General features: G+C 42.1%; 1 protein-coding gene across 2 annotated transcripts; it reads right to left on the bottom strand.

Moving 5' to 3' along the window:
- Positions 1-4,324: 4,324 nt before the first annotated feature.
- On the bottom strand, positions 4,325-23,243 carry RAP2A (RAP2A, member of RAS oncogene family). 2 transcript variants are annotated; one of them, XM_028728332.2, is made up of 2 exons: positions 22,705-23,215; positions 4,325-8,522 (listed from the first exon to the last, which is right to left on the bottom strand). In XM_028728332.2, the coding sequence occupies exons 1-2, from the start codon at positions 23,016-23,018 to the stop codon at positions 8,285-8,287; spliced, it is 552 nt and encodes a 183-aa protein (XP_028584165.1). In that variant the 5' UTR covers positions 23,019-23,215; the 3' UTR covers positions 4,325-8,284. The 2 variants fall into 2 exon arrangements, with proteins under 2 accessions (XP_028584165.1, XP_028584167.1); XM_028728334.2 differs by lacking the exon at positions 4,325-8,522 and adding an exon at positions 19,205-21,456 and having other exon boundaries at positions 22,705-23,243.
- Between the last annotated feature and the right edge of the window lie 604 nt (positions 23,244-23,847).

The following is a 23,847-nucleotide window of genomic DNA, read 5'->3' as shown; positions in this document are numbered from 1 at the left end:
GCATGCACCACTCTGGCGAGACAGTCCACAGGCAGATAGGGTCTCAGCCTGCATACCAGATGGAGCTGGTAAACAGCTGCCCTGGACACAGATTTGACCTGTGCCTCCATGGACAGCTGTGAGTCCAAAATGACTCCCAGGCTGCGCACCTGGTCCTTCAGGGGCACAGTTACCCCATTCAGGACCAGGGAGTCCTCCACACCCGCCCGCCTCCTGTCCCCCAAAAACAGTACTTCTGTCTTGTCAGGATTCAACCTCAATCTGTTAGCCGCCATCCATCCTCCAACCGCCTCCAGACACTCACACAGGACCTTCACCGCCTTCACTGGTTCTGATTTAAAAGAGAGGTAGAGCTGGGTATCATCTGCATATTGATGAACACCCAGCCCAAACCTCCTGATGATCTCTCCCAAGGATAACCTTGGCAAGGTCAGCCCAGCATTAGGCAACTGGTTCAGGCAGCTGATTTTGGTCATCATGAAAGAGCAGCAAAATTGTTCAATTGATTATTATTCTTATTTCCAGAGGGGAGGAGTGCTTGAGGGGATTTTCTGGCCCAGGTGCCAAAATAACTTGAGCGTCTTTGGGTACTTGGATTCAGAAAAGGCCAACTAAAATTATCTACTTGTACAAGAGGTTACTATCCTGTCACTAGCTTTCGTGTGTCTTCTACACTGGTACCTCAGGTTACAGACGCTTCAGGTTACAGACTCCACTAACCCAGAAATGGTACCTCAGGTTAAGAACTTTGCTTCAGGATGAGAACAGAATTTGCACGACGGCAGCAGGCGGCCCCATGAGCTAAAGTGGTGCTTCAGGTTAAGAACAGTTTCAGGTTAAGAATGGACCTCCAGAACGAATTAAGTTCTTAACCCGAGGTACCACTGTATATGCAAAATGGAGAGAGGGCACCGTTTTGCCCTTGGGCCAGCCCTGTGCTTGAAAGACCCATGTAGCTCAGAAATTCCAACACTGATACATCAAACCTAGGCAGCCAGATTCCTTGAAGATTTGATTTCCATGCACAACAATGAAACAGTCAAAACCAGTTTCCTACTGAGCGGCTGGGAAACTAAAATGATACCCAGGGATCCCTTTGCAAGACATTGGACTTTTTAATGTTACAATTTCATTGTTAGACGATGCTGTCTCCGTATTAAAGTTGATTTATACTCTCTTCGAATATTCAAATTTTATGAAGTATTTTTTTTATACTATTTTATTGGATTTTTCAAAAAAAAAAGGAAAAAGATTACACTAAAACAAGTTTTTCTTTCTATGAAAAACTTCTTTTTTAATTTTTTTTAGGTTTGTAATATTTTTCTCTTTTTTGTTTTCTGGCTGTGTTTTGATTGTTTGTTCTTGTTGCTAATTTTATGAAGTATTGATAATATACCCATTTATCATGTTCTGTTTTATTTCTTGTATTAGATTTCCTTGAGGCTCTCAAGTATGACACAGATACGCAGGGAGCCTGTTCTAGTAGCTTAGAGACTGACCGTTCATCAGTTATATCTGCCTAGTATTGCTGAAAAGCTTGGGTCCAATATTTTCTTTTTACTTGCAATCTAATTATTTACTTTTGTTTTAGGACCACTTAGGTAGATGGCTTAAAGGAATGGAAAATCTAATAAAAATGCTAGCATAGCAGCAGAATCCTGCACACAATTGTTTGGATCCAAATCAACACATTATTACTGGGTGACCTCCACAAGGCAGATGATGTAGGGTAGCAAGCACAGTATTCAAGGGATCTGTTCAGAACCAAGATAGGGATGAAACGCCATACTGAATAAACAAACTAAATGTTAAAGATGTTATTGTTGTGAAAGCATCAATGCAAAAAAAACAAACCAACCACCAGCCCCTCCAAGACACATCCTCCCTAAAACGCAGAACTGTCACATCTTGTTTTAGTTTACCTTCTCCTAACTGGAAACAGTCGCCATCCAGGGTTTTGCATTTCCATCTCCAAGATAAAGTCCTTCTCTGACAGTCTCAATGGTAATTTACCTTCAGAGTGGGGCTGTCACCCAATTAAAGAGATAATGAATTAGCTGGTCGTGACTTTTAATCGAATTAAATGTGAACACATTTGCATATGAATAAAACAAGACCTTGAATTGAAGAAAGCATATTTTAGATAACACACATTTGGCAGCAGGCTTAGAAGAAGTATCCACTCCTGAGTGCAAGAAGGTAGAAGCACTCAGTGACGACTGTGCCTGACATTTGAAGTTTTTATTAGAACTGTCCCCAAAATTTCTTTTTTGACTATTTGTTAAGGTGGATGGATGAACTCCCCCTGCAAAATCATGAGGGGAGGGAAATAAATGTCTTACAATTTTTCAGGAGGGGGTTTGGCATTCCTGGCTCATTGCTTTTTTCACAGGGTCACCATGCCACATTGCAGAATGCCGCTCCCAAGCCATTCCACGTTTGGCAGTAGGAAGTGGCACGCGACTTTCTCCATAGCTTCCTGTTACCCACACTTCACGGGGACAACCAGTAAGGACAGTGGCAACACCCTAAAAAATACATAAATTTATCCTGTTCCCCAAACAGCAGAAACTTGGCTGCTTTCATAAGAATATATTCAACACCTGGGAAGGGGAGATTTCAACCCAGCCTTCGATTTCATAAGCGTTTAGAAATTTTGATAAATAGCAGAATATAAATTTAGGGTGTAAACACACCCCAGTCAACTAAATGCATAAACCATTGTTTAATTTTTATAACTGTAAAGTTTGCAACACTATAAAAACAGATACAAAATAATTAGCAAACAGATCAAAATTCAGTCCTGAATAGAGAAATAGGTTTTCAGTAACAATGATCACTAAGGAATCTTAAAATCATGGCGTTATAAGGGACCTTAGAAGTCATCCAGCCAACTCTCCGCTCAGTAGAGAATGCAACATAATTATTTGAATAGCACCATTGTGATGCCCCAAAGCAGCAATGCAACAATTAGCGTGTGAGTATCATGATGTAAAATACCAAACCAGTAATTCAGCTTAACACATTGCAACTTACTGATTGTAATTGGCACAACTCTATCAGAAAGGAAGTCCTATAAGCAAGCAATCCATTGAGTTCTCTGTAGATGCCTGTGCAATATTTACAGGTGCATCAATTAGAAGGCAACAAATAGGTCATTTGCTGGATTGGTTGATGCACTATGAAGCTTGAAAGGGGGGTTTAAAATTTTATTTTCTGGAATACATGGGAAAATATTAAAATCAAATGTCAATAATCCCTTGATTTACAAATCAGTAGAAAATCAAACAGCTATAGAGATTTTATTTTGACATTTTTCATTGAAGAAAACACTTTAACAGTAATATGCAGTTTCATTATGCATTTTTTTTTAAATTGCTGTAAACTAACGTGTACCATTTAATTTTTTTGTTGAAAAAGCATTCTTGGAGACTTTATAAAAATGTTAAACCTCATGGTCAGGGGGAGGATGAGAGGAGACAAGAACTCATAGTCTGCAGGACCCTATATAGTGGCTCTCATTTGCAAAACACACACATATATTGCTAAATGGGTGGAATGCTACCAGAGGCCTCCGAAAGGACTTGGGCCAAAACTGCAGTGGAAATGGGCCTATACTGTAGAATGAATGGGCCAGTTATCAGTAGCAAGACCAGCTGACGGCTGTGTACAATTAGCAGCATTTGTCAATCTCCACAGCCCTAGCCATGGAATACATCGTTCTCACATTGTGTGCCAGCCTCTAGTGTTTGGCACCTGAGTGCCCGCATGGCTTCGAAACAAAAACCACCCAATACTCATTGCTATCTTACACAATGAGGTATTTCATCCATACTGGCATGACTACAATGCAACTGCTAATCAATGTCAGTTGGCTGGAACAATCGTGTTAACATTAGCACTACCACTGTCGAAACTGTACTGTCAGGTCCAAGCTAACTGTACCATTGCGCAGTGAAACAGAAGCTCCCCAAAAGGTAACCATCTAGAAATAGTGGATTTGATGCGCATCATTTCTTTTTAAATCAAGGCTTGGCTGATATCAGTATGTGGACTGTTTTATTACCCTTTGTGCACTGGTGATATTTTAGTTCAACCTTTTGTGCTTGGAAATATGATGCCTTACAAAAGCATTACCAAAATGATCTACTTTGAATTCCACTCACCAAAAATATAGGGCAAATGTGCTCCTTTCTAGGACAGACGAGAGCTAGCTGCATTCTGAACAAGCCGAGTATAGTAAAGAATGTCACTCTTTGATTTGTATTTTTTTATTTCCGCTAGAAAAGAAGGAAGTGAATGGTGCAAAGAACCCCAACAGACGTTTCATTAAATAAATTTATTTGTTAAAATAATTTAACTCCAAATACAACTGCTGAGTTTGCATTGAGTTCTATGTACAATTTGATTTATTTTGAAACATCATGATTTAAACAACTGACACCTTATAAAACTTGCTGCATTTTTTTTTCTTCAGTTATCAGTTGTAACAGAGCTCAACAATCAACTGTTAAATATCTTTATTCAACTCTAGGAAATCCCAAATTGTCAATGGTTAAGCCTAGTTTTCAAAAACACACTGCAATCATTTCTGGAAACCTCGATCAAGAACTGACAGAGGAATAATGCACATTAGAATTCCTGCAGCTGCCAAATTTGCTTTGTCATGGAGTTTTGTAATTACAGTCCAAGTGGTGCTTCAACTGCGCACTGGTGAAAAATCATGCATCCCTCCACCCTAAGATGACAGTAGGCAGCATGTGTTACATAGAAAAGTAAATACCAGTACATTTCCCCACAGACATTAATGGCAATTTTAGAAATAGGAGTGTAGGTAAAAGGACTGTTCCATTGTTGGTCCTATCAGAAGAAAAAGTCCTGAAAAGCTGCTATGAATATTTGCTGGGGGTGGCGGGCGGGGCGGGGGGGGGGGTTACCTTACCTAAAGAAACAAACAAACCACAAAACCTCTAGAACTAATGCTGGTTTGATTAACGTTTGCAGAGGGCAAAGGAGGAATTATTTCCCCCTTCTATTTTCAAAAGAAGTTACAACCATTTATATGACAATATAAACTTAAAAATGCCAGCTGCAGAAAGATACAAAGCTCTATAAGAAAAGCTAAAGAATAGTAGGTCTTTGGATTAAATTATAATATTTTAAGGCATGTTATACCCCCCCAAAAAATTACTACCGTTGGAATCTGATTGGGATACAAAAATAAGCAGTCATCCTTAACGAGCTACTCCCAATAAGTATAATGCCACTGATGCATGCCAGTGTGCCCCTAGTGCGCATTTATACATGAGGGAGTGCCACCACTGCGATATGTTTCAGGAAGTTACAGGGCCTATACCTGAAGAGTGTGACTAACCCAGTGGCATGGGTCTAGGGATGCCAAGTGGTCTGGGTCGGGGGGGGGGGAATCACCTGACTTAATTCTAAGCACAACTTCAGTGTCAGCCAGCGGGGCGGGGGGCGGGGGGATAAAATCTTGATGCAACGGAGACATGTCCAGGAAAAGCCCCTCACTGGAATAGGCTAGAAAGAAGGGAGGGAGAAATCAACACAGGAGCAATGGCACCTCTTGAATTGGCACTAGATAACTGGTGACACAAGACACCCATTTGACCTGTGACTCACTCTGCTGGCCTAAACACATGGCATGGGGGCGAAACCCCATGTCAATGCAAGTAACTGCAGCTCTCCTGCCAATTTAAAATATTTTAGCCAAGTCCATCCTTTAATGTCCCACTATAGTAGATTTCCCCAGCATGGTGTCCTTCAGAAGTTTTGAACAACAACTCCCATTTTCTCCTACCGCTGGCCATCCTGGCTGGGAATCATGGGATTTGTAGTCCAAAACATCTGGCGGGCACCAGGTTGGGCATTATAACTATGTAAGCAGAACCCAAGCAGCACACAGTATGCCTCTTTAGAATTACACATCACAAAAACTGTTACAATTTGTGGGAATACACAATGCTTTGTCTCTAAAAAACAGCAATAAGCATTATCAAGGAAGTACTTTTCTGTTCAAATCCACCACATTATGCAATGACTTCCACATTAAAAGCATGCCCATTATTATTATTTTTTTTACCAAAAATGCTATTTATGTCTTTCAGTCATCTTACTTATGTCACTGTTATGACTGCATAAACTACTTGGCATGCAAGACAGGAACCATGTTTGGAATAAGCAAAAAATGTAATCAATGTTTAGGTTATATCTGTCCATCTCATTTATTTCAATGGTAAAGCTGGTTATTTTCCTAAGAGACAAAGCAATTCCTTCTGAAACCTTTTAAGGACCATGAACTCATGACAGTTCCCCTCTCCGCATGCAAGCTATCAATGCACTATGCATTAAGTGCCACAACTCCGTAGGCTGTGCAAGCTGCTTGGGAAGGAGCTACATTTTTCGAGTGGGACCTCATGTTTAGCATTACACTCTTTGCGTTTTTGATTTAAAGAAAAAACCATGCAAGGACTAAGGCAATAGTGGCCTATAATCATCCATCATTTTTCTTAAACTGTTAGAAAGTGAACTAAACTAAACGCGTTCCGCAGTGTCAGAAATAAAGTGGCCCAGTGTTGCCAATATTTCTTTTTAAAAAATGCTTCTGAATTCAGTTTCTTTAGACACACTTTAGATTGCAGGTTGTTTTTCTGCTGATGGAGGCAAACATCTCAGAACTCAAGTTCATTACAGCATTTGTAAAAAGTCACACTCTCACCCACCGACACGCACACAAGACACATACAGGCCTCTCCACTCGTCTACACAAGAAACTACACAGCTACTCCACAAGACTGCAAAACCAAACTGTGGGGTGGTATTTGGACCACAGGCTCAGTGATATTGCATTTTAAAGGCCAAAATCATCCACAAAGGTCCAGCTCGACATGATCACTCCAGCATTTCAAACTTAGACATTCTGATTGGAAACTTCCTTGATTGTAAAACATCAGAATAGATATAACTGGTGCTGTTAAGTCATGCAAATTATAAGTATTCCACTGCTATGAAAATTAAGACCAGAGGCTGAGCACCATTTCAAAACAATGTTTCACTCACTATTTGTCACGGCAATAACCAGGGCAACAGGATCACTGTATGGCAGCACCTGACTAGCATGTTAGGCAACTGAAGACAAGAACCTTCTCCTTGCTCATCTATGGAATTACAACACTGTGTATTCAACTTCTGAGTCTAAGTAACTTGCACAGTTAATTCAATCAACCAGTTGCCAATAGTAAAGCTATAAAATAGCAAATTTGAATTCCATAGGTATCACATCAAAGACGTAGCCCTTAAAGGCAAGAAATAAACTGGTATCCTTAAACTTAAAAATGCAGGATGCTCAGACAGTCCCATGAGGTTTCTGCAAAAGGAACATCTGGATACAACATGGCTTCATTTTCCTTACAAGGTGGTACTTGTTAATGTGCTAAAATTTCCTTGTTAGTAAGGCTAAGCAATTTTTTACCCCCATCACAGTTGCTTCTTCCTGTTTCAGTAAAGAGATGAAGACATTTCCCACTTTGTAAACAGAGGGTTGTTTGGTTTCTTGACTGAACAGCATCCAAAGCAATCCACCATTTCTGAATACCAATGCAGAATATTTAACACATTCCAGTGTCCCACTATTCTCTTCACAAGCCGTTGATTTTTCAGAGCTCCTCTCTTTACTTTCAAGTACAGGTGGAACATTTTCCTTTTCGCATGATGGGATAATAGAAAAGAATCAAATTTAAAGGGGGGTGGGGGACCAACTACATCAACTCGCCAATAATCCTACTAACGCTTGTGTCAAAGATGGAATTAGCATATTTGACTGAGTAAACTTGGCCACAAGTGACAAGTCCTGAAATTCAATATGCAGACATACACTTTGTTAACCTGTATTTATCAGTGGAGAATATGTAGAGTGCAAAGTGTCTTTGCTGGTGCTCTCCCATTCACCATCAACAACAACTTAAAGCAGCAGCTGTTGTCTGACAAAGCCAACATACACTGTTTGTGCTCACCCTGTAAATCTGTTGGCTGTGTCACAGATCTGCAGGTGCAGGAGATGTGCTGCAGGCAAGTGAACTGTAGAAGCTTATCCCAAATTCTTTCACTAAACTGATCAACTTCAATGTTCCGCTTGCAGTTAATGCCGCTACTCCACTTTGGATTTATCCCCAGAGACCCAATTTTAAACCACGAAGCGAAGTAGTCAGTTGTATCATCTTACCAAAAATACAGCAAATCAGGTCCAATTCCATCATTTGGAATGCTATTGTATATTACATGCAGAACAGCATGGATCATCTTTATCTGGCTGTGAGGCATAGTTCATCTGTCTGACAATCTCTGCAAAGAGTTCATCCACCATTGTTTTACTTTTGGCAGAAGTCTCCATAAAAGGACAGCCCCATTCTTCAGCCAGGGCTCTGCCTTCATTTGACGAAACTTCCCTCTCACTCTCCAGGTCCACTTTATTTCCAACCAGGATTACAGGCACCTTCTCATACCTGCAAGTAGATACAAAAACAAGGTTGAAGCCCTTTGCAATCTTAAGGAAAACAATGATGCCTGATATACTGATGCAGAATCTTGGATTTGTAAAACGGTACAATGAAGATTTTTAGGGACGCGGGTGGCGCTGTGGGTAAAACCTCAGCGCCTAGGACTTGCCGATCACATGGTCGGCGGTTCGAATCCCCGCGGCGGGGTGAGCTCCCGTCGTTCGGTCCCAGCGCCTGCCAACCTAGCAGTTCGAAAGCACTTCCGGGTGCAAGTAGATAAATAGGTACCGCTTTACAGCGGGAAGGTAAACGGCGTTTCCGTGTGCTGCTCTGGTGCCGGTTCGCCGGAGCAGCGTCGTCACGCTGGCCACGTGACCCGGAAGTGTCTGCGGACAGCGCTGGCTCCCGGCCTCTAGAGTGAGATGAACGCACAACCCTAGAGTCTGTCAAGACTGGCCCGTACGGGCAGGGGTACCTTTACCTTTACAATGAAGATTTGGCAATGTGGCTCATTCTGGGAATCTTTAGCCCAGTTTTCTAGCTACTTTCAGTGTTGCTTCACATGATGTTTCAAAATGAAGAACAGAATGTTCATCAGTATATAACCATCTACTGAAATGTTAGTACTTTCCCACAACATGTTTGTCTCTAAAAAGCTTCAATAAGGCGGGGGGGGGGGGGAGAGAGGATAGCTTGGTTCACATGAGCCAAGTGGTTTGGCCATTTATGCCCCCACTTTTCTCTATTCCTCCTTGCACCTACTCTCTTGTCTGTTTTCACACACTAGCAACACATCCTGTGGAATTCTATCTGTTATATTTTAGCTGCCCAATCAGAATGAATTTCAGGAACCCCAAAGTTGTATTGAAAAAATATGACTTTCAAGCCGTCTGGCCTCCAAATGGCAACTAGGCATTCCATGGTTTAAGGAGCCATTTGGCGCCTACCTTATGTAATGTTGTCACTGCACCAATGTTGTCACTGCACCAACAAATCACCTGTCAGAAACCAGCAAGATCCAGGGCTGGTTCCCACCCCCAAAATGTGCACATATTATTTTAAACTGGAAATCTTTGAAGTGGGTAGAGAAAAGAGGCCATTCATGTGTCTTCCAGATTAAAAATACAGTGTGCTGAAATGTACCAAAGTGCATAGTGTTCTTGCAGCATTTCAGAAAGCAGAAGTGTTGGGAGACATTTTACATCTGTAGTCATCTATGATTCATGCTTCACCAAATATCCTTATTTTAAAGTAATGCTGCAATGCAGAAATCAATAGAGCCATGGCAAAAGAAGCTGTAACACGAACTTCCTTCTAGCAACACAGTTGTATACAAAGGTTACATGTTTCCACCACAAATGTTGGCATTTTTTTCTTAATGCACACAAAACACATGCAATTCAGGGAAATAATAAAACCAGACTTTTTTATGGGCGCCTAAGCCTTGCATGCTCACACTTGTTTGGGATTTGCAGATGTTCAACATGCAGTGGCAAGTGAGTTGCTCATGGAGGGGAGAGGTTGTGCTGTATTTTAAAGAAAGGCCGGTTAACCCTGAAGTACAACCACTTAAGTGGAACAGTGGGTCAGTGTGCCTTGCTGTTAACCAGAAGGTTGGTGGTTCAAGCCCACCCAGGGACGGCTGCCGGTGAGATTCCTGCATGCAGGGAGCTGGACTAGATAACCCCGGGGGTCCCTTTTGTGAAGATTGTGCAGATAAAATATCACAGATAGAATTCTAAAGGAAGTGTGTTAGTGCGTGAAAACAGGCAAGATCGAAGGATTCCCAGGCATGTACTTCCAGATGGTGGAGACATCAGGTGCCATCCTGACACCTGGCAATCTTCACTTGGTTGCAAGTGGCCAATAACCAGGTGCAAAATGGCAAATTTTGAACACTGGTTTGTAACATCACCTAAAAACCATCATGTACTGCAAAGTGCATAAGGAGGAACAAGCTGCCGTGAACCTTGTGTTCACTGCTTCCCATGCAGTCAAATTCAGAAGTTTCCATTTATACTTAATCGCAACTTGCTGTGTCATCTAGACTCAGAAATGCAATTCACATTAACAATGGTTACTTTAAATAAGCCAGTTTCGGCAACCATGATTTAAAAGTTGGCTTGTTTGAAACTAATCATAATTAACATTAACTACAATGGCTTGGTCTGCACACAACACTAAACCATGATGTGTTAAACTATGGCTTATTAAACTACAGTTTAGTGTTATGTGTGAACCCAGCACAGCAGTTTAATGATAGTTTACCTATGGTTAAAGGTTGCTCATTCATCAAGCTTTATAGTTGGTATATACCTTAGTTAACATTAACCATAGCTTAAGAATTATGTGTGAATCTGGGCCGCCTTCTTAACTATGGTTAAAGAGCAGTCACTACCCAAAAGCAACAGAGCCACGAGTGAAGAGTATCAAAAATGTCAAACAAGTTAAAAGCTCCCACTAGTGCTTTTAACAATTCTGTAATGCAATAAACCAAGGTTTAAGTGATAACTTGCCAGACACCTCAGTGTTAACCGTGATTTGCTACTAAATCTGGTTTAGCCCTGTGTGAACCAAGCCGATGCCACTCTGGATGGTAAGATATAAAATATGCTTGACTGTACACTACACAACTCTTTTTAGAACATCCCTCAAATACGAAGCATTTCTTAAGCGTCACCAGCTTTCTTTGAATGTCTACGTTACATTGGATAGTTACAAATAGTAAATAATGTTCTGACCCTTTTACGCACAGAAGAGAGGTGAACTAACAGATACTGAATTAAAGTCTACTGATTCTAACGCAATCTCTCATCGTCAGTGAAAAGCAGGGTATTATGATCGCCGTCCCTCGCCCCAATATTTAAATATTGTGCTGTAGCGTGAGGACTGATCAGAGCATGTTTAAACCACAATATTTGCTGCCTATGCATGCAAACCCAACTTAGTAATGACAGTTACAACATTTGAAGACTGCCAATCAGCTATGTGCTCTAAAAGAATTACTAACCTTATTTTTATCAAGAGCTAAACGTAAAATTCTGACAACAGCACAGATGTTGATTGATAAGACTTTCCTTTAAAAACAACACATTTCATTGAAGAATGATTTGCTGTTAAGTCTTATGTCAAAATCTCTCAGGGATAGAGAGACATAGCATTTCCTTTAAACCTTGAATTTCCCATGAATATCTGAGCTTCTATAATCCACTATAAAATCTCTTGATGTGTGCACATGGAGGGTGGGACTACTGGATATTCAACTTCCCTCTTGAATATCTGATCTTAAATCATCTTTGAAGTTCTGGAGTGGGACACCTGCCAGAACTCTTAAGGCAGCTTGAGAATGTTCCTGAATGAGGCTCTGTGCATGTACATGACCCATGTGTTTGACTGCACAGGTACCAAGAAGAGGCACATTTCCCAAGACGTTTTTGGAGGGGTTTGAAGGCCTGGAGAAGGAATGGACGTCCTCAGCAATCGTAGACCATGTGCAGGATTTCACATGCAGCACTCTGGATTCTACCCTATAGTGGGGACTCAATAAAGAGTTTATCCAGATGGGCAACCGTCCGGCACTCCAACTCAAGAAGTGTGAGAAGCATGGAGCTAGAACCTAAATATCCAGAGCAATGGTTCTTTCTAGAAAAGACAAAAATAATTACATCATCCTCTGGACCGCCCCCCCCATACAAAACACCAGCAAACTATCACAAATAAACTGAACAGCGGCCCAAAATCCAGCACACTGCACTAACATCCGCCTCTAAAAATGTCTCTTGCAGAAGACAGGCAGAGGGTTCATTTGATAAAAATCAAATGGCTGAAGGAGAAAAAAACAATTCTGAATTGATGCAAGTTCATTTTTTATTTTTAAATTTCTATTATAGCAAGACCTCAGTGCAAACACCACTGCTGCTGTCTTAAATATTTCTTGGGAAAACAGTGTCAAGGGGAAGGAAATCCTTTGGATTCCATCTACGGAATACCATAGCCCACAAGATACATGGGCTGCATTAACAGAAACTCTGGATCACCCTCCTAGGCAGCATAAAAGCTCTGCTCATTTGTAGGTCAGCTTGCTATGATGATGCCAATTAGTGTGCACTTTTGTTTACAAAATATCCTGAATACAAATGGGAAATGTGATTTAAATTTACCCCCTCCTGCACATACACACCCATTCATACAACAAACCATTTCCCCACCTTTGATCAGGCCAAAAAATTTACTCCTTTTCATAATCCTCCTTATCCTTCTCTGATGTAGCTCACATCTTAGGCTATGAAACAGGAATGTTTTTCTAGTGTACATCACACATCTTTCTCAATATATGCCTTGGTTCCTTGAGCAGTTTCTGGTACATAAATGACAGAGAGGCCACAACTGGAAAATATTGCTTGGGCATAATAAAGTTTCCAGAATCTTCTCTACAATCAACACATGGAAGTCTACTTTTAAACAAACAATGAGATTTCCCAAAGAAACATATATTTTATTTCACCTAAGGAAGCCAAGAGGCCCAGATTTTGTATGGCACATAAATACATGTGCCAGAAGTAAAAAGCGAAATAGACAGATAATATTGTTATCCAAAGATGACATGCATTTTTACAGGTTTAATGTCAGGAAAATGTATTACGGTGAATTACTTTTTCAGACTTTAACCAACTGGTGGCATATTATCCCCATTAAAGAAGGATGCAGAATTTTAGAATTTCAATGCTTTAACATAATGGGAGCAGAGCTTCTTAGCTGCCAAAGCAAATTTGGCTACCAGACATGTAATTTGTAGATATTTATTAGTTAAGAGTTCAACTATCACTTCCTGGAGGGATTGGCCTTAGAGTGAACTTTTATTTAAAATATAACACTGCTGGGAAAACATTTCAAATTCCTAGGACCTAGAAGCCAATATTTAGGAATCCAGGATTTTCTCATATATCAGGCAGCTCATATCTGAACCATATTATCTGCTCTCCTCTTCCTCCCTCACCATGCAATTACCCAGAACATCATAGAAGTGGAATGATCTCAGCAACTTGCCCATCTCAAGTTATTTGGGACCTAAAATTCAAGGCTACCAACTATTTTGATTGTGTGTACAATGTATATTATCCACACAGCACCTACACATACCGAGTGAAAGTGTCTTTCCATTAGGATGAACTGGAACTAAGTTACATTTCAGATATAATTCAAAGCCTACTGCAGAAACTATTTTTCCCTAAAACCAATGCCTGGATTTCTACTGCAGTAATTATTTTTTCCAGAAGTGCAGATGTGTTTGGGTTCCATTAATATAGAAAGAAAATTCCAGTTTTAAATGTTCCTCTTTGCAATTATTGTACTAATTCTGACTGTGAATAAAATCCATTGATTCATTCCCTGTTCAAAGTCTAGATATGGAGATTTCAGAGTGTGTAGAAGCAAAACATGGCAGTTGTTGCCCCATATATTTCATTTCCAAGAAAACATTATGGCCATACAAAAAGCAACCTTTCAAATGCGATAATCCTAACTGAGGAATAGATCAGACCAAAATCTACATTTTAACTACAATGATTTACAATGTGTATCAGTTAATGCTCCCAACCCTAACTCTTGCAAGGTGCATGGCTGCCACTTCTGCACAAACAACTTTTAAAGTGATCTTGGGAATACAGCGGTACCTTGGGTTACATACGCTTCAGGTTACAGACTCCGCTAACCCAGAAATAGTACCTCGGGTTAAGAACTTTGGTTCAGGATGAGAACAGAAATCGTGCTCCGGCGGCAGCAGGAGGCCCCATTAGCTAAAGTGGTGCTTCAGGTTAAGAACAGTTTCAGGTTAAGAACGGACCTCCAGAACGAATTAAGTACTTAACCCGAGGTACCACTGTAGATACAAGCAGAAGAGTCAGCTGGCTGATCTAGGTATACAAATCTTTTCCAAGGATAAAACAACAAGTAGGATCCAATGGAAATCTAGGATGCTCTACAACAGGCATAGCAAACTCAGCCCTCCAGATGTTTTGAGACTACAGTTCCCATCATCCCTTACCACTGGTCCTGTTAGCTAGGGATGATGGGAGTTGTAGTCCCAAAACATCTGGAGGGTTGAGTTTTCCTATGCCTGCTCTACAACCACCATATTATGTGATTAAGTAATGCCACTACAACCTTCTAATGCGGTGGTTCCTACTGTGGATGCACTGTTTTTCAAAAGCCAAGCCATGGACCCTCTGCCTTTGAAAATTTAGATATCTCTATGGTAGTTTTGGTTATGTGAATGGTGCCATGGACCGCCTGGGGTCCATGGACCACCAACTGGGAACCATTGTTCTAATGCATAAGCTAGCCTTCCCAAACTTGGCTCTATTTAGATACTTTGGACTGTCCCAGCCCACACAGCACTAAATCAGGCATAAGGAAAGCTGTCATTTACAGTGGTACCTTGGGTTAAGTACTTAATTCGTTCCGGAGGTCTGTACTTAACCTGAAACTGTTCTTAACCTGAAGCACCACTTTAGCTAATGGGGCCTCCCGCCGCCGTACGATTTCTGTTCTCATCCTGAAGCAAAGTTCTTAACCTGAAGCACTATTTGTGGGTTAGCAGAGTCTGTAACCTGAAGCGTATGTAACCTGAAGTGGTAACCCGAGGTACCACTGTAGTTGCAACTTCTTACTATTCACCCAACTGTTCACCATTTTTGTTGTTTCACATTATACAAATCTAGATGGCGTAGGTATAAAAAATTACAGTGGTACCTCGGGTTACATACACTTCAGGTTACATAGGCTTCAGGTTACATACTCCGCTAACCCAGAAATAGTACCTCGGGTTAAGAACTTTGCTTCAGGATAAGAACAGTTTCAGGTTAAGAACGGACCTCTGGAACAAATTAAGTACTTAACCCGAGGTACTACTGTATTCCTGATGTGGAGAAAGTGGTTAGAGAGGGGTGCTTTTCTACCTCTCAGAAATACTGGAACCTTGGTTTCTCCAACAAAGACGAATGGTGGGAAGTTCCGGACAGGCAAAAAGGGTGCTAGTTCACACAACACATAATTAAAATTTAAGAATCCATTGCCAAATTATGGGGTGGAGTCCATCAACTCAGATAGCTCTAAAATGGAATTAGGCAGCCCTGTTCAGGGAAGTTTTTTTTAATAGTTGATGTTTTATTGTTTTTTTTTAATATTTTGTTGGGAGCAGCCCAGAGTGGCTGGGACAACACAAATGGACAGTACATAAATAATAAATTTATTGTTGTTGTTGTACTATTACTATTATTATTACTACTATATGTTACCTCCAAGACCAGAAGCAGCATGACTCTAAACACCAGTGCCCATGGAACAATTGCAGGAGCAACTTATTACCCTCATATTATATTTGTGGACTTCCTAGTGACATTTGACTGATCCTTGTGAGAAATAGGTGCATTAGTTAGGTCTTGGGTCTGATCCAGAATACATATACTTACACTGAAGTCCGTTTTGTCCCACCCTACCCCATATATAAAATGGAATTACAGAGCGACTGAGAATTCTGATGACGTCTTTGGAGCTACAATGTATTTACTTATTCTCTAGAAAAATGTTTTAGGATATAATGTTTTCCCATACTCAATCTTTCCCAAACACCTCATTACAAAGAGGATTTTAATCTGCTGTGCCAAAAAGCCATAGAGTGTTCGGAACACCTCTCAACGAACCACAAAAATCCTTTCTGGGAAAGTGCAAGCCTCAAGGGGGGGAAATCTTATCCCGATAACTGTACAAACATTTTAAAACCCAGTTTCACTGCAAACGCTGTTCTAGCATGCAAGTGATGTGTCAAACTCTACCTAGTAATTATAAATGGTATCTGCTCCTTCTCCTACAAAACATTTCGTAATCTGTGCTTCTGTAAGCAAACTACTTTTAACTTTTGAAAGCTTACACTGGTATATCCTTTTTAGCCTTTGTCGAAGTAGTCACCTGCTGTTTTATTCTGTTTTTTAAACCCCACAATTTAGAAAGGGTTAACAGTTGAGCCAGGTTCTCTTAAGGTAGAATTCTTTAGAAACCTCTCCTCTTAATCTCCTTATGTGCAAGTACTGTACTGGCAAAAAATGGTTGACTCGCCTTTTCATTATGATTTCTATTTATTTCTCAAGACCGTTTCTATGGCTTGAACCTGTTAGAATCAACAATACCCATGTTGTTAAAACTGAGAATTATTATTTCTGTAATGACAGACATTGAAAAATGATTCGAATATAAAAAATAGAATTTTCAGGTACTCAGAATGTACGTTTCTTTTTAAAATCTGTAGTTGCTGGGGAAGAATAAATTATCCATAATGAGAAAATATTTTGCAAAGAATTCAAGGAAAATTTTAATTAACCAAAATTTGGTTAAACCAAGTTTCCTATTTCATTGGAAAAGTTAGTAATGACTTAGGACGGGATCAAAGTTTTAGTGTGCACAATAGGACTGGCAGAAGCTGCTTTCTGTGTCCCTCTCCTTCCCACAGCAGTTGGCCCTGCAAAATGGTCTCCTGAAAATGAGGGAACCTGCCAAATAGGGTGATCTGTTGTGCAGGAGACTGGCAGGTTCCCTGAAAACTGGATGGCTACTGTAGGGAGAAGGGGACAAGAAGTCAGTTTCAAAAAGTCCCCAGATGCACTCTGGATCCAGCCTGGTGTTCCTAGTGAAACCCATCAGAACAAAGTTCAACTTAGTCTGGTCCCAACCCAATATCATTATCTCTAACTTCTGAACCTTTCGGCATTTAAAATAAAGATATGATGGAGGTTTCAGACAATAACTGGGCCAAGCATAGGTTGAACATTGAATGTATTCTGCAAGCTACTAGGACTCTTTCTTTTTTAAAAAAATGTTGAAATGACAGTAGGACCACAAATTAATCAGCTTAGGTGCTTTTGCCCCAGCAAGTCTCCAGCTGCAGGGGGAAAGTGCATAGTAAAATCTTCAAAACATCACAATTAGCAGCACTTTCTCCAGTCTGTAGAAGGGGAGTACATTAGTGTCCTAAACACTTACTGGATCATGCTGCAACATGAAAATACATCACATGAATATTCTTATCTCATATCATAGATCCATAGAACCGTAGGGACCACAAGAGTCATCTAGTGAAATTCCAAGCAACGCAGGAATCTTTTTGCCCAACATGGGGCTCAAACACACAACCCTGAGATTAAGAGTCTCATACTCTGAGCTATCCCTAGTCAGCTCAAAAACAATCTTAACAATGCCTGCAACCTTGGCATTCTTATGATCTGAGCTATCCAGGCTAAATTTTCTGCCCTGAATTATTTGTTGTGCTTTTTCCTTTAAAAGATTCATGCCCGTGTTACTGTGGCTTGCTATCTTCGGCTTCAGAACTAAGCATGCTCAATTATAGACTACAGGGGTGGATATCTTGCCAAGAAAGGCGGAGGTACTACAATGCTACATCTGTAGTTTTAGCAGGACAAGATAGAGGTTCAGCAGATGTCTACTTTTTACTACAATTGGTATAGAAGGTGATATTTCAAAGACTGACAATCTTTTTGCAAGTTTCGCAAAAGTCAAGGCACAAAGTTTTGGAGATTTAGTTGCACTGGCTCTTTTCAGGTTGCAGGACGTGGACTGAGTGTACATAACTTGAACCTTCTCCTCTAGATATACGGTTACGTAATTTTTCACTGTGTGAAAATTACGTAGTGTTTCCAAAACACTAATATCATGGTCACTGGGTGGAAACACATGGTAAAATAGTCTCAAGATCATTTCATAACATGCCTGAAAACAAAAAAACCAAACACTTCTCAATCCACATCTTAACATAGAATGATGATTACTTGAATTAGCCTGAAATCAGCACTGAGATTTACAGTAAAGTCCATCCTGTGGTTCATTCTATTACAGTAGTTTGAGCATGATTACTGCTAAAAGACGTGTAGACTGACATGGATGCTGCAGAAGACATTCCACATACGATCTCTGTATCTGCCAAATTGCACAGAAAGTCTCCAAGCCAGCAAGAGGAACCCTTCCCCCAAGGAAGCATGCAAACTGGCAGATCCAGATAGGAACCCCATTATTCTTGTTATGACATCTGTGAGGAAGTAATGGAGGGCAGCTAGAGTTGGTGGCAAACAAAGCGCTGTGTAACTAGTAGAGCTCACTTTATTGAGACACGTTGTTCTGTTGTGATGCAACCTGTGTTTCAAAATTTCAAGTAGTGTAATAAGACAACCCCAAAAATAGCAAGTTCTATACACTTTTCCAAGGACCTGGAAACTGTCACAACCTGTTTGTAATTGCCTTGCCTGGTGCACGGGCAGAGGGCTTTTTCAGCTCTACTAACAAGAACCTCTGACTAGTCTCACTGGAGTTCTTAAGTTGATATTGCTTGAAAATATCCACCCTATTTGGGGAATGGAGCATATGAGCATACATGGGAGCTGCAATAGCAATCAGTCATCTGGATTCTGACACTGCCTCATATACTATGATTGGTTAGCTTTGAGGATGACAGATCCTATCAAGTTTTGAGACTTGATGCTAATTTATATTTTAAAAATAGCATATAGTCTAAGCTAAAAAATAGCCACAGAATTTCCTCAAAAGATTTCAGACAAATTCCACAGATTGATGGCTTTCTGTTCTCTACTGGAACTGTGGAACTGTCAAAAAAACCACAGATCATGTATCTTTACAATGTTTATCAGATATACGTGGACAAAAATACAGAATGAAAAGGAACCAGGTATCACACATGCAGGTGAGAATAGCATTTTAACCAGAAGCATAAATGGCTTAAGCTTCCTTGGTCTGAAACCACTGCTCATCCCAAGGTCAGTAGCATTTTGTAGAAAACAGAAGAAAACACACAAAGAAAAATCAGTAACTATTTACTGATTGGTATTTCACATGTAAATACAGAAAGCCTATGATTAAATTTATTTGTAAGAACAGTGGTACAGATTAGCTCTGTAATTCCCAAGTGGTTGGCTCATTAGTAGACCACACACAGTTGGGGGTGGATCCTGGTGCCCAGGAAAATGGTGGTGGGGCTTATTTCAGCAGAACCAGGAAGTGAGTTCAGAAGATGGCAAAAGATGTTTTGCATGGTGCACAGCCTGGTAAAGTACAGGCTACATTGGTAGGTATTTGGTCATCATTTCTCTGCACACTTCCCTAACAACAGAGGAATAGAGGGATTATCTTTTCCCCACCATGAACTGCTTTGTTCTTCCTTGTTCTTGCTTTTATCTAGCTATCTAAAAATGTTTCTAACCATGGGAAAAACAACAACAACTAACCCAGTTGTATGTCTTCTACTAGTGAATGTTGAAGACAAAGCTTTAAGGAAAGATATATTCCATTTCTGGATCTGGGACAGGGGACAGAAGAGTCATTAATAAAATGTCACCAATTGGTCACATTAACAACAAAATGCAATAGCATCTTAATAAACTAAGAGAGCTCATCTATTCTGATTGGAACAGTTTGGCGGTTTGAAAAAAACTATGTCCATTGGTACTGCCACCAACGGAATTTCAATAATAGTAGAAAAATCACAGTTAACAACTATTGCTTACAATTCTATTTCCCTCAAGGAATAGATTCCACAACATATCCTGGGAGAGATTAATGAATTCCAGAGATAGCATCACTAGCAGAGTCCTGGGCCAAAAAAACCCACAATTACGTAAAAATAAATACATTTACAGATGTGCCTTAATAATGGTGTGTTAAGATTAGGAAGGAATTTTATACTGTGATATTTGTGGTTTTCCTCTTCTGCACTCCCAATCCTACAGCTGCTAAGGGAGACATTATGCTGGATATGACAATCATATGCTTAAAGGCTATGGGTTAAAGTAGAGATATTGTGCCTAAAGCTACTGTTAATATAATAAATGCTATAACTTCTAGGGAAAAGGACCATGGTTTCCCAGGCCCCTGTACTTGTCTGTTCCTGCCCACTTTCAAATGAGGCAAATAACACTCTTTCTTGTGAGGAGGCTTGGATGGCAGGAAAACTCACCATGCTGAGGGTTTGGGAATATGCTCCTTTAAACCAGATGCAATTCTTTATATGGGGCAGAGAATACAGGTGCCACTGCCTCCCCACTGTACGGCGCGCTCTTCATTTGAACAAGACAAGCTGTTTCATTCAATTTATTTCTTGCCCCAGAGGCATTTTGTCTGCTCAATTGTACTAGACTCTCCTGAGTATGTGGATCATCTGCCTCCCCACGGTGCTCTTCTCCAGAATTCAGAGTGTATGTGAAATCACAATTGAGGATGCCGAAAAGCAAGACCTCTACAGTTGCACTACAGAATTTGCTCCCCAAGGAGGCCCACCAAGTACAACTCTTATATACATTCATAAGCTTGTCAACACCATTTTTAACGGCTGGGCTTTTGGTAAACTGCAAGGCCTGTATCTTTTTATTTTACTGCCAAGATATGGTTTGCATTTGGTTACCAAGTTTCAAACTTTGAAGTTATTGCAGTATTTTATTGCTTTTTAACAGTTATCTTTCTTGTTCATTTTGAACCGCACTGGGCATAGTACAGTACTGTGAAATATCAGCAAAGAGGCTTAAGAGGGTAATCTTTCAGTATTTAGACATGAGCAGATTCTATCATAATGCAAGAGGTTGGACCTTCAAAACCTTTTCAGCACTTAACGTTTTAGGGCTGATTTTAAAGCAGATTAAGGCATCCATCTAGACGTGTGGACACTGAAATAAGCTGATGCTGACTGGCACATCAATTATCATTTAAAAATTCTGCAGTCTTAATACTAATAATTATCAGGAATTTTTGAAGAGACGCAGCTTCTGGAAATATATTTTTCATGCTGATTAGGATGTCAAAGATCTTGCCTGAATCGCTTCAGTATGAAGAGTCAAAGAGTAAAGCTTTTCTCTAATGCCATCTTATTAACCTTGCAAAAAAAAAAAAGTAAATTAACAACCAGAGAATCAAGGAAACACCCCAATTTGATGGAACACCCCATCAGGACATTGGCTCCAATATTACAAGGAAAGATAATGTTCACTATGGGTAAAATTATTTTTAGTGCTTTTAGGCAGAGTTAAGTTGCTTTCAGAAGTAGAAAGTAAGAAATCCCAAACCACTTGTCTGATGTATAGTTGGAGGGATGGGCATCTGTTATGCACATGTGAATAGGCAACAATACAGAGAGAATGCTTCTATAAAGCAGAAATCTAGGCGACAAGAACAGGATATAAGAGGTGTGCTTTATATTCAAGTTGATGTGTAGACACATGCACAAAAACATAGGAAAGAGGAAGCTGTATTAAGGAACATGCAAGGTAACCAGCATGGTTTATGAATGCTAAAAGCCTAGATAAAGAAAGCTGGAGGTGCATATGCCAATGTTGCAGTCTGGACTTGCAGAAGTTGTGCAGGCTGTTGGGAGATGCAACACAGAGCTCCAGAAGTGGGTGGAATGAAGAACTGAAAGCTCTGTGCATGGGAACAGAATTAAAGATAGGCAAGGCAAGGGCACCGAGGACAGATAGATCTGAAGTAAGACGCCGTGTGGATAAAAAAATATATATAATGTGGGTGAACAGGAATGACAAGATTTCTCACCAGGTTCCCAAGGAAGGATGCAGTGTAGGATGCTAACTGGGCATGCAATTACATTCTGGCAGCACACAAAGGGCAGGAAATTGGTTGACATACTGAGCAAGGGATGCAGGTTTGGGTGTTAAGAGGTAGGCAAGTCTCCCTGCAGTATTTAGAGAGCGCTACCTGCAGGCAGGGAGGGGGTGAAGCTGAACCAGTTAGGATGTGGGGATTGGTCTGAGGGATGGTAGGGTTTGGTTTTTTTTTGCCAAGGCAGGTAGGTTTTGACACCTTAAACTAGGGCAGAAAGGCTCATCTGGAGGAATAAGGCAGAAGGAAAGGGTGCTGGATGAGGGTCCCCGGTCCTGGAAGGGGATCCCCAAGGATGGTAGAGAGCTCCCTGCAGAGCAGTGAGGAGGAGGAGGAGAACTGCTGGGCAACAGGCAAAGAGGACTAGGTGGGAGCAACGCAGAGGAAACAGGGAAACGCAGAGGAGGCAGGAAAACGGGGATTTGGGTGAGGGGTTTTTTGGGGGGGGGAGCGAGGGGTCTCTCCTAGCCAAGGCGGGGTCTCCCCCCCTCCACGCCCCCATCCTCACCTCTTGACGCGGATGATCTGGTCTCGCATGGGGCGGATGTCCTGGAAGCTCTGCTGGTTGACGAGGCTGTAGACCAGGATGAAGCCCTGCCCGTTCTTGATGTACAGGTCCCGCATGGAGGCGAACTGCTCGGTGCCGGCCGTGTCCAGGATCTCCAGCACGGAGGGCGAGGCGTCCACCTCGATCTCCTTGCGGTAGAAGTCCTCGATGGTGGGGTCGTACTTCTCGATGAAGGTGCCGGTGACGAACTGCACGGTCAGCGCCGACTTCCCCACCCCGCCCGAGCCCAGAACCACCACCTTGTACTCGCGCATCCTCTTCCCGGGCCGGGCTCCGCCGAACCGCCTCGCCCACCGGCCGCCTCAGACGCCGCCGCCGCCTCTTCCTCGGGCGCTCACCCGCCCGCGGCCGCCACCGCCGCCGCGACCTCCGGCGCCGCCATGGCTGTGAGGGAGCGCGAAGGGAGGAGGCGGGTGGGCCGCAGCCGCAGCTGCCCCTGGGCGGCGCTACCGGTCGCCGCGGCCGCCGCCTTCACGGGCCGCTGCTAATGCGGCGGCGGCGCTCCCGTTGCTGCTGTCGGCTGCCAGCCGCGGCGGACGCCCCGCCCCCTCATTCCTCGTAACCAGGGGAACCACCAACCGGGCAGCGCCGGGGCGCCGCGTCACGTGCACGGCAGCCGCCCGTCTCCGCCAATCGCCGCTTTCAGGGGAAGTTGAATGACACACACGCAGAGAGAGACACAGACACTCTCTCACACACCCTCCCCACCTCGTCCTCCGCCCTCTCCCCACGTGACGAGCTCCCTTCGCCTTCCCGCTGTAGCCTAGGAAACAGGAGGCCCGCCTTGCCCTCGTCGGATTTGGGAGGGCACGTGGCTCCGGACCAACCGGAGCGCGCGCCCCTCGAAAGTCGCGCGCGCGCCGCGGCGGCGGGCCAATCAGCGGCCGGGGTTCTGTCGCTGCTGGGAGACGCGGTGGGAAAGAGGACTCTGACTGGCTGGCGGGCGGGCTCCTTCCCCTCCCCCGCCCAACGGTCACTTTTCCCTTAGGCGGCCTCTGGGCCTGGCAGGAACTCGTCGGCCGGCGGAAGGAGAGGGGTTTTCCCTCACGGGGGCTCTCAGCCCTTCCCAACGGTGCGGTTTTC

Source organism: Podarcis muralis, chromosome 4 (genome assembly GCF_964188315.1).
Source record: "Podarcis muralis chromosome 4, rPodMur119.hap1.1, whole genome shotgun sequence".
NCBI classification, from domain to species: Eukaryota; Metazoa; Chordata; class Lepidosauria; order Squamata; family Lacertidae; genus Podarcis; species Podarcis muralis.
The sequence above is the reverse complement of the archived record's forward strand: the minus strand, read 5'-3'. Positions and strand labels throughout refer to the sequence as shown.